The 13,494-nt window shown below is 33.3% G+C and overlaps 1 protein-coding gene across 2 annotated transcripts in view; it reads left to right on the forward strand.

Annotated features, from left to right (window-relative positions):
* LOC134529820 (protein O-linked-mannose beta-1,2-N-acetylglucosaminyltransferase 1-like) overlaps positions 1 to 11,491 on the forward strand; it is a 28,696-nt gene extending 17,205 nt beyond the window's left edge. Inside the window, exons 10-14 of one of the 2 annotated variants that reach the window (XM_063364302.1) lie at positions 2,016 to 2,206; positions 2,306 to 2,414; positions 4,864 to 4,935; positions 8,393 to 8,502; positions 10,802 to 11,491. In XM_063364302.1, coding sequence (XP_063220372.1) covers positions 2,016 to 2,206; positions 2,306 to 2,414; positions 4,864 to 4,935; positions 8,393 to 8,502; positions 10,802 to 10,871 — 552 coding nt within the window. In that variant the 3' untranslated portion in view covers positions 10,872 to 11,491. Of the gene's footprint in view, positions 1 to 2,015; positions 2,207 to 2,305; positions 2,415 to 4,863; positions 4,936 to 8,392; positions 8,507 to 10,801 lie in introns of those variants that run through there. The other variant, XM_063364303.1, reaches the window with a different exon arrangement.
* Positions 11,492 to 13,494: the final 2,003 nt, after the last annotated feature.

The following is a 13,494-nucleotide window of genomic DNA, read 5'->3' on the forward strand; positions in this document are numbered from 1 at the left end:
TAACTAGGATAAGCTTTCACCTCTGGTATAAATAAGTGCCCTCTTAAATTTTATTTGAATGCAAAATACGGGGTGTGTCTAGAACTGTTAGTGCATGGTCCAGTATCTCAACAACTCACTTTTGGCGAGCAGAATTTCGGACGTAATTTAGCGAGTGTGATACATCCTGGCTTGAGATCAGCCACCGACTATGAATAATGGTGAAGGAGTAATTTCATTGGTAGTAGCCTGTGAAGGTTTCGGTAAGCAGATGAGCTTTCCCTTGTTTGTGCCACATGAGCTCACCGACTAGCAAAAGCAAAACAGTACCGTACGTGACCAGGATCCATTCTTTCTGCAGGCTCTTGCTACAGGTTTACCAACTTGTGCTACCAGTTCCATCTTGAATCCAAGCAGCAATCAACCCATAAAGTGTAGTGGCATCACCCATAATGTGTGTCAAACTGTGAATATCACTTGCTGTTTGGAAGTTTTGTGACTTGTTTGCTACAGTGCATGTAGCCTTTTAGGCTATAGTTGAATATTACTGGACAGTGGATGTTGTTGCATGATAATGTCTGCTCTCTGCAATCTTGTCAGATTAGCTCAGTGCAGTGTATACATGCTCTCAATCATTCATCATACTCCCTTGATATGCAGCGAGATATTTTTTTCCCCCCCCTTTTCTCCACCTAATGTGCAAATGAAAGATGCATGTTTAGTGAATGTGGCTGTAATCCTAGAACATGTGACAGAAGTTTTGCAATTGAATCCGTAAGAGGATAATAAAAATGCTTCTTTAAGTACAACCAGACAGGAACACTGTAGGTAGCAATAGGTAAGGTCTGTTTTCATTCAGAAGAAAAGAAAAAAATATTTTTTTCCTAATTTATCTCGCTTAGCAAGTATTGAGTCTTAGATGTATTTCCATAGTAGCATAGTTTGTAAGTTATATTATTCATTTATACAAAGAAAAAAAAGGTTTTGTCTTCTATTTCTATGATTAAAGTACTTACGGTCAAGGTATGTTAGTTATTAGTTTTCCTTAGTTTTAAAGTATAAATTGATTTGTGTGAGATTAATAGCTCCAGCAAAAGATGTTATATTTGTGATTTTAGCTGTGGGTGAGGGTCAGTTTGGGGGGGGGGGGGAATTTGTGTGTTTGTTTTTATTTGTGTGTGTTTGTGTTTGAGATATATTGAGATATATGAATAGCTTTCCAATTGGATAAGTGTATTCATTGACTATCATTGCAATGAATGTTTAAATTACATTTTGAGATTAATTATCCTAAAATAAAATATAATGTAAAATTCACAGGCCACATTGTTGTCATAATAGGTTTTGGTACAAGGGCGAATCCTCTGGGGGAAGTGGGGAGAAAATAGAATATGGAGCAAGGAGCTGCAGTCAGAGATTATTGCAGCAGTTATAAACTATAGTTAAAAACAATTAGAAAATTATTTTCTTCCTGTTGTTGCTTATTGTTGTGTGTTATCGTGGGCACCCTCTTCCCTCATGAAAGAGGTTGAGTTCTGAAATATGCCCTGCCGTGTGTGTTGAGTTTGATACACCCTGGCGTGGGCATTGCATTTTCTTACTCATTAGTCGCCAACATCATTTATGAAATAAAAAATAATTATGTTAATAAAGAAGCGCTTTTTCAGTGTCTAATAAGATTAAATAGCCTTCAACTTTCTTTTCTGTAAACAAAAAAGATTTGCATTGTTTTTAATGTTATACAAGTAACTTTGCTACTGTGCGCATGTGAAAATTAAAAATTTATGTAGATGAAAAAGAGCGCTACTTTGAATCTGTGACAATGCAATTTCAAATCATGCCCTAATTCATTGATGTTACTTAAATAAGTATATTTTAGAGGGGCAGGTGAATTGGTTTATTCAGTTTTGAAGTTTTTATGGTATTAAGGTGAATTTCCCCTGTCAATACACACAAAGTTTTGATTTTTTAAATTGAAACAATATAATTTATAAAAGGCAATGTGAAATATTTTAAATGAACATGAACATTTTCAGATGTGGGACTGGGACATGTGGATGCGACTTCCAGAAGTCCGCAAAGGAAGAGAGTGTGTTATTCCAGATGTGTCCAGGACATATCATTTCGGAGCATCTGGTTTGAATATGAATTCATATTTTCAAGACGTCTACTTCAAAAAGCATTCCTTCAACACACAACTTTCTGTAAAGCTGAAAGACATTGACAGGTAACACATGCAGTATGCTGCCTTTAACCCTTTTAAAAACTCTTTTCTGATTAACGTTACAAATGAGAGGTTTTAAAAAAAAATCTGTTTGCTTTGCAGTGTTAAAAAAGCTAATTATGAAGATTTAATAGTAAAACTTATCAAAAAGGGAACAATTTTAGATCACAGTAAATCTCCGTGTGAAGAAGACTTCATTTCTGGCAAAAAGGTAAGAGGAAACTGAGTATACGAAAATGACTTGTCATTTGCTGTATGTTAAACATTTCTTAAACAGTAGCTATAAATGATTTTTATAGTGTCTGTAAAATGTTTCTAAATTCTCATAGGTGCAATGTATTTCACTTGAATGAAACAAATAGCATTGATATTTCTCCTGCCCTTCATCTGTGTATCCATAAATTTTATCATTACTGTTTACTTTCCACAAAAACTACGGCTTGTATGTAAACAGATGAAAAATGGATGAAAGTTATTTCTACAATGGTCATATTTTTAATAATTAATACGTGGTTAGAGACCTGTGAATTTCCCATTATTTTTTGAAGCCATGCTCTGAATATTGTCATTCATTTTAATGACATTCTGATGGGATCATGGTAAATTTCAAACATCTTTAAAGACAAATAACCAATTGCAGCATTACAAGATTCATATTATTCAATCATATGCTGTCCGGATAGAAGAAAGCAGACGATGAACACAAGAAATGACTTGCTTGTGTACAAGAGTGTGTAGCTCAGCAGCCTGGTGCTAGGAAATCCAGTCACGCTCTTTAATGTGGCATTATTCGTTTTGGTACATTCTGCAACCAGGCACGGATCGAGTTGCCTTTCTTCTTTGTGTTGGAAAACACTGTTCGAAGCAAGTGATCATCCTTTACGTCTTTAGGCTTCATTTTCATGGTAGAATGCACTGTAGAATTGTATTCACTTATTAGTTTCGGCAAAATGTCGAGCCACTTGTAGTTTCTGTTAGCCGTGACATGTCGCCTCATCTTGGTGCGCCCAATTCCTATTTCAAGCAGGTTACACGTGATGTTTGAATGTTATTACAATTATGTACATGCAGTGTACAGCTGTGGTACAGCTTATCACTACTTGTGAATATCGTGGTACTGTTTAGTATTCTTTCTTTTGTATTGCTGTTGAAATTTTATTGAATTTCAATAATTTGGCCAAATCTTTCAACGGTCAAGGCCATAGTCCCAGACGTGTCGGGTTAAAGAGATTTTGCCAACTGTAAATTACCAACAGTAAATCAAGCTGGTCACGATCAGTGAAGAAAATATATATCCTGGAACCAGAAACTAAATTCAAAGAAAGTTCTGTTGGAAATGAACATCCGATATCCAAAAATTATATTTAAACATTGACTGTTAATGATTAAAACAGCAATGTGCGATTTGTATGTCCTGAGAAAGTATTAGTAATTTAAAGTAACTTGTGGACTGTTGCTGGTTTACAGGCCATGTACTCTTACATAAACATTTTTAAAATCAAAATTAGAAAAAAAATCACTTGTGATACTGTGTACTAATTAACTTTTCATGTCGTCATGTGTACAACTGGTTGTGTGGCAGCTAGCTTACAAATATAGTGCAGACATTGCTCGAAGAGTAAATACATAATTGAGTTGGTGTTTGCTGACACTGGTTTCATTGTTTTAGGACAGTTTGCACATCTTGATGGTTTCATATTTATGTTGTAAAAACTTCAGAGTGGCATGCGGTTGATGTACAGATACAAGTCGCAAGGCTCGTTGCAGCAATTTTTAATTTTAATGTATGAATAAAATAGAAGGATCTACAACTGGTTGGAAGTAGAGCTTAAACAGGGAAACCAAATAGTTCATTTAATAGCAAATTGAAGTGTGACATGCTCTCTATTCATTGTAGTGCATGTATATCACATTTTTTTTTTTTTTGTGATTCATGTGAATTGCCTGTAAATCCTAGGATTATTTTGGCCTAGTTTATATGTGAATCCTAAGTTGGTGTGGTTCCCTGTGATTCACCTATGAATTATAGCCAGACACTTACACCTTAATAAAATGATTAATGGTTTTTGGAACAAATGACATAATATGTATAATTATGTATGTTAAAAAATTTTCACAGCTTTATTTTTTAATGACAATATACAATAGAAATACATGCGTTGTAATAGCCAGATGCTTAATATTTTAATACATACACATGAATACAGTTGATTTTTTTTTCCAGGTTCTTGTTATATATACAAACGTGCACACGTACTTACACACACGCATGCACTGGAACTGTGTTTTTTTCCTGCCTGACAGCACCATTCTCCCCTTTCTGTCATGCACGCATGTGATGTCATACGCATTATAGTTCCAAACTGCTGCAAGTTAACTGATGAAATACATTAGTTTTACTTCAGTCCACTCTGCAACTACACATTCAATCTTAGAGCGGCTCCTAAAGACCTCTTATTTGTGGCTGGCACAATGCACATAAACACACATTATTGTACCCTTAAGTTGCCCTTGTCAGCAAGTTTTAATTTTTAAGTGTTGTGATTTTTAATTTTTTTTTTAATTTGTACAACCAAAATTTCAGTTCTCAGTTTATTGATGCTAGTAGTAACCATCATAACTACCATTTATTTAGTGATCTTTTATTTTTGTGTCCATAGGGTGATGTTATCATCATGTTCATTAAAATGGAAGAGCCAAAAGACTTCATAACGTGGCTGCAAGTAGCAAAGGTATGTTTTTTTGTGTGATTTATCATTGACATTTTTTCTTTTGCTAAGAATCTACTGTTTAGGTGTGCCAAGCTCTAGTGTAGCTTCAATTTTTGTATGGCATTGATAACAAGTATGCATGGGTAATTAGTGAATGGTAGTAACTATTGTGATCATATAAAAATTTTAATTAGTTTTTTGGTTTACCAAAACTACTTGGTTTTTTGCCATTAAAACAAATACTTTCTAACACACAGAACATAACATAAAGTTAATAAATGGATACTGAAACAAGTACTAAATCAATTAATAATAAGTTGGCATATAGTTTAAACTAATCAAAACCAGAAACAAAATCAAAATACAAACATTACTGACACCACAATTTATTGTGATATATTTTAATATCAAGGATTTCTTACTTTTTAATATTTACTGAACCACTTACATATCCACAACTTCTCATGCCTTGAACATGTCCACTACCTACCTCACAAATTGTTTTTACCTCCTCATTATTGTCAAAGCACAAATACTAGTTTTCTTTCATTTTTAAACCACTTAAGGACATTATTCTGTTGTTTTCTCATGTATTGCATGCACAGGGATGGACACTAATAATAATACAGGTGCATACAATGTTCTGCACGTACTTGATTCAGCAGGAGACAAGATTCATAAACATTGAAATAACTTTTTAGCACTGCTTATTAGTTGCATAGTGTTACTTGTTAATCTTTTGTATCTTGTTCCTTTGTGAACCAAATTTCACTGACACAGTTTTCAGTTCCTTTAAAGGTTTTTAAGACTAGCACTTTGGCTGCAACGTTTTCAAGTGCGCCTAGGCTGCGTCAACTTTTGAACACTTTAAAGTATGTTATATCCATGTCATTCTCAGGCCTCTATCTCTTCTCAGATCCATGAACATTTGCTCTCTCCCCATTTCGCTTGCTTCAGGGCTGTCCAATGCTGTGCCTGCCCAAAAGAGCGCATCTAGCAAACTAGCACACACCGACTTGTTGTGTTCTACCAGCTTCATATTCCATTTGTGCACCATCGTACCACCCACCCCATTCCCCGACTTGTAGGCATTTTTGTTTCTCAATGACGTTATGGTTTGTTGCGTTCATGGCCAGTGAGAAGCATCTGCCATCTGTTGGAAAGCCATTGCTCACGTAAGCCCAGTAGTCTTGTTTGTTCAGTGACTTCAGATATTTTTTCCTACATCTTCTGTTCTTACATCCTCCCTATTTGAAGGTCCTTCCTGCCATCCTTAAGTGATAACCATCGGCCGCACCACAGTGCTTTAAGAATTTTACTAAATATTTTTAGTAGAATGCAAAATATATTTTTATATTTTATTGCTCAAAAATGTATGTCTTGCAATGGGTAATTTTCAGGATCTCCTCCGTATTTCTACCTTTTTCTAGATGTACATTTTGAGTCTCGTTTTCATGCATTTGTAACTGCCAGTCTAATGCCCCTAATGTAATTAGTGACCTTATTTTTATTGCAAGTTTTTATTTTTCCTTATTGTTTATATTTACTTGTGCTAATTGCTTGCCTTTAATTTATTACTGTGAGATTCAATAACTGGGCAATATCTTAATCTAATCACATCTGTGAATTTAATTCATCTTTTATACCAGGATGTTACAAATTTCTTTCTTTACTGCTAATATTAGGTCATATATCTTCGTAGCTTTCTTAATGTGCAGTCTTTTTCACACTGAAATAGTGGCTAAATTTGTATTCAACCAGTCCAGTTTTTTATTATTAACAGTTAATGAGTCTCAAGAATGTATTGTGAAAGTGTCATTAATGTATTAAATAATTTTTTTCTTCTGTTTGTAAAGGCTGGCCTAATCCTTTACTTATGGCTTGCTCTCAGAGGTCATGTTGGTTATTGTATGTTTATGACTTTTACTTTGGCTTAAAGGCTATTTCTATAAATTTGTTACTACATATAGCTCTTTTGCATTTGTTGTTAGTAAACTATGTGTACTAAGAGGATGGCATGTTAGTAATACTTTTAAGATTGTAATTTTCAGCTATCAGTTAATGGCTAACTGAAAGTTCTATTAAAATACTGTATTTCATTACATTATCATTTTTTAATTTTTGTTCATTTTGGGTAATTGAGATCAATTCACTAATATTTCATAACATTTACTGAGTTATTTATTTTAAATAATAATCTAAATAATATCTTCCCCAAGGGTAAAGCTATTAAAAGTATAAATGATGAGTTGAACTCGAAGTGAAAAGTTTTATAAACTCTGCACCTACATGACCTTTTCAGGGCTAGTTACAAGACTTCTCTTATTTGAAGTCATGCTTTATTTTAGTACATGTGTACCACTTACCTCTTTATTAGTTCAAGTTAGTAAATTCAGTGTGAAAACAAATTAAATTTTGTATTAGTAAATTGTTTGGACTGAAATAATTCTGTTTTTTTTTTGTAGCCTTGAATCTCGTGTATGTATTTCTTTGAACAGAATAGGCTAGTATATAAAGACAGTAATAGCAGTAGTATATAATATGGCAGAGCCCAAGGTTCAGGGTGTGGTGCCAAGAGGCGACCATCTACTTGTATGACGTCACAGCTGTGATCTTGGATTACTTTATCCCTTCACCTTGATCGTAGTCATCATTTTGGATCAGCCATCATCAATCTTAGTCAGTACAGGAGATAACCATTTTGAATCCTCTTTTTTAATCTCTAGAAGGTTCGAGAGAGAGGACAATATTTAAATCAAACATTTTGTATTTAGTAACAGTTGAGTTTTATATTATGAAATTTAGTAAAATTTATGAACTTTGGAGGGTCTTGGTTTGATTTCCAACTGTGCACGATAAACAGAATGGTGATTCCCTTCCTCTTCACTGTCCACCAGCATACTAACCTCTAACATTACCCCGGGGGATATGAACTTAAATCTCTCCTCTCCAACTCCACACCCATTCCCCTCCTACCTTATTCTCTTCATCTACATCTCTCATCTGCCTCTCTCCTCCCACAACCAACTCATATATTCACAATCACCTTCTCTCTAATTTCCTAATTACAAATTACCCAGCATATTCATCTCCTTAACTTTCTGAATTTTCTACTGGCTTTTCCACCTCTTTTACATCCAGGGTGTCAACAATCACGATCTTCCCAAAATTCACACTGAAGTCAGGAAATTGTACGACTGGTCATGAAAGTCACGAAAAAGTCCCAAAATAAACAAACAGTAACTTTGCTGGAGGTCACGGAACTTTAATTTCCAGCAGCCGTTTGATAACTTGGCATTATTTGTACACTTCTGTTTATAGTCACATTAAATGTTAAATGAAGACTGTGCACTTAAATCATGTGCAAATGACCTCTGATGAAGTCTCACAAGTGATAAAGTGATGATAAGCTCATTTCATTGTTTGTTTACTTGTGCAGCATAAGTAAAATGTGTATGTGTTTAAAATTCTTTTTCAGTGCTTCAAAATTTGGGACCTAGATGCAAGAGGCTATCACAAGAGCATGTGGAGAATGCACATCAGAGGACGTGAGATGCTAGTTATTGGAGTTCCTAACTCAGAATATGCGTAAGTATCTTCAACTTCAATGCAAACAAATTTTTCTTATAGGTGCTTATATTTTCAGTTTATATTAAACTTTTGTGTTTTATAATTATTAAATGCAATGGATTGTGATAGGTGGTTTGTAAATTGTTACCACTTGTCCTCATTTTATATGTTAAAACATTCTTACAAACATTTTACAGTTTAAAACAACTTTTAAACATTAAGATATATCCTACATTTGGTAATTATACAAAACATTTTCAGTAGGTCTTTAACTTGTAAAAAGAAATCATTTTATCATACAAATGTTGGCAACCTAAAATATTGATTTGTTTGCACACACCATTCTGATATACATATTTGGAAGACTGACTTATGCATGGCACAATTTTTGAGCTGTTGTTTTCATGCAATTTTTACGTCCATGACATCCATCACTAGATTAAAGTAGATCAAATGCCTGCCTTTTATCAGAAAACTTTTGACTCAACTTTGATGGATGTATTTTGCTGGTTTTTTAGTTGACAAAATAGTAAATAGCATTTTAAAAATATTAAATAATTTAACAGAACCCTTCAAAGTCAAGATTATCAATTACACATTTGAGGAACAGTGGACATGATTATGTTTGTAACAAATGCATAAAAAATTGTAGTATGATGGAAATGTTTTATATTTTTTAGCCATTCAAAATGTTGTGTTTTATGATTTTGTGTGGTGTAATGAAAGTAGTTTTATTTAACAGTTTTATAAGTGGGGTTATACAACATTAATTTTATGCAAAGACATTGCCTAAGCCTGTGCATTTTTGGAATTGAAGACCCATTCTAATTCACTGGCCAAACAATTAACTACTCTGGTTAGACACAGGCTACATGTAAACAAGTTCTCTAACATAACAGCTACAATTTATGTGGGTGTCTGTTTTTCTCACGTAAACCTCACTTCTTTTTTACTAAGGTTCTATTTGCATTACCCTCTTTTATCGCATAATGGTTGCACGCGTGTAATCGTCGCACCCATATTTTAGGGTGTCAAAATTTGGATATAAAAAAACCTATCGCGTAAACGTCGCATAATGTTTTTGGTCCCGCTATTAGATTCCGAGCGCTTTGTGTGGGTATTTTTTCCGTATAAAACAATGGATTTTAAAATAGAAATCTAATATATATTTGGACATTACCACTTATTTAATTAACGGAAATACAAAGTTGTCTGACGTGTAAATTATCTTTTAAAGACTTTTTAAACGTTATAACCTTCATCCGTTCGTCAGCGTCGCTGCAGTGTATCCCGTACAAAACTTTAGCCAGTGCTCGTTGCAATCATAATGTTTGGTTATGTTGCTTCCCGTATAGAGCGCGCGCACGTAGCCGAATATCGATATCTCACCGAGTGCATACAACGCGCGCTCTCTATCATGTGCTGAGTTAACTACATTTGATAGCCCGCATTCTTTCGTGTTTACTACGGTAGTTACGCGTTCCTTCGGCTTGCATTTGGTTCACAGATGTTTTTCTATTTAAAGTTGAATAAAGGTTTTTGTTGTATGACTTATTAATTTAAATTGTTTGGCGTGCTCTTTTATACTTCCCTTTTTAAATAAACGTACTTTCCATGAATGGGTTTTGTTTTTATGAATAACTTTATTGAACAAAAAATTTTTTTTCAAACTTGATTTTAGAATAAAATGTGCGACGATTATGCGAGAAAACACGGTATACTAAAGGTATTGCAGCCAAATGCTTACAAATTATCAAACTTATATGGAAAAAAATAAAAATAAAACAATCATCCCAACTATTTGCTTCTTATTGTAGTGATTTAACTTTCTGTAAGGAAATCATTGATACACTTGTTTGAATTACGTAGTGAAGTAAGATAATTTTTAATGGTTCACACCATTCATCTGCCACAAAGGATTTAGGATCTTTCTTTAAAAGAAAACTATAGTTCTGAACTTCATTTTTTTTAATGTTTTCCAATTGTACTTGTGTACTCTTATAGTATATTGATGCATTATTTGTCTCAGAAATAACTCTCATTACTAGTGATAGTTTTAATGTTCTTGTAAACATTTCTTTATTATGATGTGTGTAATGTTTGGCATGTATTATTTAATTTTCACTCCTCTGTGAAATGAGATTGGTAGGAAATAATGGAGCACCTCGGGAAAACCTACAGCCAAGAGAGATGTTCTTCACATTTCCTACACGTGTGGAAATCACTGTGGAGCAGCTGTGATACAGACCCTGATAGCCTTTGCCAGACCACTACACTGATACCTGTGTATGTTGTATGTTTTGTTGTTTGCTTTCAGGAAATACAAGCCTTCCAATGTCACTCCCATCTACCTAGAGCCTCACAAAGACAAGCACAAACTGAGGTAGCAGAGCCTGTGAGATGGAGATGCAGTCTCCAACCTTGCCATGTGCCATTATTTGCTTTATTTTATGTTATTGACTTAAGATATGGTCTTGCCACAGTCAAGCTATATTTAGTCAAATTCTCATTGCCATATTAATAAGCAATTGCCATGAATGTGGAAAATGTGTGCAAACTGACAATAATAGATTTGCTACTTTGTGAATGAATGCCAAAGATTGTATACATCTTTATTTGGCTGTTTTTCATACCTTTTTGTGAAAAGTAATGCTATAATGTATGCATTTTCAATGTACATTTTAATTTTTTATGTTGAAATTTATAGTGTGTACGGAAGGAGAGTTGTTGAAGCTTCGGTGACCAAAAATTTTGCAATAAGTTTTAAGTCAAACTAAATGTGCTCATGAATAAAGTTGAAATATTGGGAACATTTAACATAGTTTTTACCAACAGACTGAATAATATAGTTGGTTTGATTAAAATTTAAAAAGTTTGTGAAAATATTATAAATCAAAGTGTCATTATAATATTATGTTACAAGCATTTTGCTTACTTGTCTTGATAATCTGTTTTAGAAACAAAAATTTATTTTCATACAGAATAAAATTATCCTGTCTGTACCAAATTTAAATGTGTTTATTTATTCATTTTCCAATTTTCTAACACAGCTGCCTTAAATTTCATTCTAACTATTTTTCTTTAAATAACATTACATATCAAAACCATACACATACCTAGTTTCATTTTGAAGTAATTTTCCTAAGTGTTAATTGTTGACTGGTGACTAATTTTGTGTTTTAAATGATCCATTTTACATTTCACATGATTGATAACAGGTTTAACAGCATAGCAGAGACTTGAAGGGGGAAACTTAGGTGTATTGATTATTGATGTTAATGTATTGCATGTTATTCAGTTGTACTGACATTTAATTGCAGGAAAACTACTATTAAATTTTCTTTTTCTCTGGTACATTATAAAACAACATAGGTATTTTACATTTATATATTTCATTAACAATTTTAAAATAAATACAATATATTGTTTCATTATTTTCGAAAGTATGAATTATTAGTAAGTAATTACTACAAAAAGATGCCACAGTGAAAAGTGCAGTAGAATGTCTTTGGCACTGTGTCCATTTACTATGGTCACCTTTCCTTCAAAATTAAACATTACATTGGTACATCCATATTTGGTCTTTTTTTTTTAATTTACTAAACTAATGCAAAATGCCTTTATAAATAAATGAACTGCTCCACAAACCCTGTATATCAGGTTTACAAGGAAGTAAAAGATTCCATTCTGAGTAAAATTAAACACGTTTATTATGCTTGTATAGTCAAGTGCCGTGCTGTACTAGAGTTAGGTATATTGCAGTATGTTTTATATGACAAAAGTTTTTTTTTGTATGAATCAATTCAAAGTTTGACTTCCCTAGTGTAAGGTTATGCATGTTTCGAAATAACTTGTAAACACACCCAAAATATTAATTCTTAATGTTAAGTTCGTGGTGTTTTAGCCCTAAAAAAATGTTTTAGGTAGTATTTGACACTACTGATTGACTGAAGTTCATGTAGTCTAATGTACATGTAAACAGAGACACTATTCATAGTTCAATGATGCCATGTCTTGTAAAAAAGATTAACCTCAACAACTGGGATGTAGGTTTACTAAATATGTAGGTGAGTCAGGTTTGATTGTAATTATTTTCAATCAAAGAAAAAAGTTTGTGCATTTTTGTAAAAGAAAATAGAAATATTAGTTTTACTGCCTGTTTTTCATCACTTTGTCCAGTAAATCTGTGAATGATTATTCAATTTTAGCATGCTGTGATTCAGTACAAAAAGGAACTAAAATCTAAACAAACATTAGTTAACATTTTTAATGAGAAATTTTTAGTTCAATGTGATTAAGGCCGGGCTTCAACCAAATTAAGTCTGGCCGCGAGATAGGCATTTAAATGCTAAAAGAATTTTTGCGTAATTTGCACAATTTTTGTGATCACAGTGTCAAAAACCGTACTGTAGATTTTGAAAACGTTAGTAGTGCTATGGTTTTAAAAGTTTTAATTTTTTATACTTCAAGATGTTAATATAATGTGATACAATATTTAAAGTAACATAGATATATTTAGGCTATTTTTTTAATCACTTAAACAACCACACTACACTCTTGACTGAGTTTAATTCTTTAAAAAAAGTCAATGAGGTTGATACTCTTATCTATAAAAACAGACACAGCAAGTTGTTTTGTAATGGAAACATTGAGGACGAGAGGTTTCAGCACATGGGCCGGGGGAGCAGGGGGAAGAGGATGACACGCCAGCCGGCGTGACGCCAGCTCCTTCCTGGGAGGTCACCATCTGCATCACTCAACAAACCTCAACTTTGCACACGTATGTTGGACGGACAAAGCACAAAGATATCACAAAAACACACTTAAAACTTATCTGTGAAACATAAATTCAACACTCATTCCTAAACGCTGCTAAAATAAAACTCTGATTGAATAGAGTATTCTGTGTGATCAAACAGTTTAAATTTAATTTATTTTTAGTTTTGAGGAACGTAAATATTTTTACAGAATTTTTAAGTTATGTTTGACAACAAACTAAATGGGAGAAGC

Source organism: Bacillus rossius, chromosome 2 (genome assembly GCF_032445375.1).
Source record: "Bacillus rossius redtenbacheri isolate Brsri chromosome 2, Brsri_v3, whole genome shotgun sequence".
Taxonomy (NCBI): domain Eukaryota; kingdom Metazoa; phylum Arthropoda; class Insecta; order Phasmatodea; family Bacillidae; genus Bacillus; species Bacillus rossius.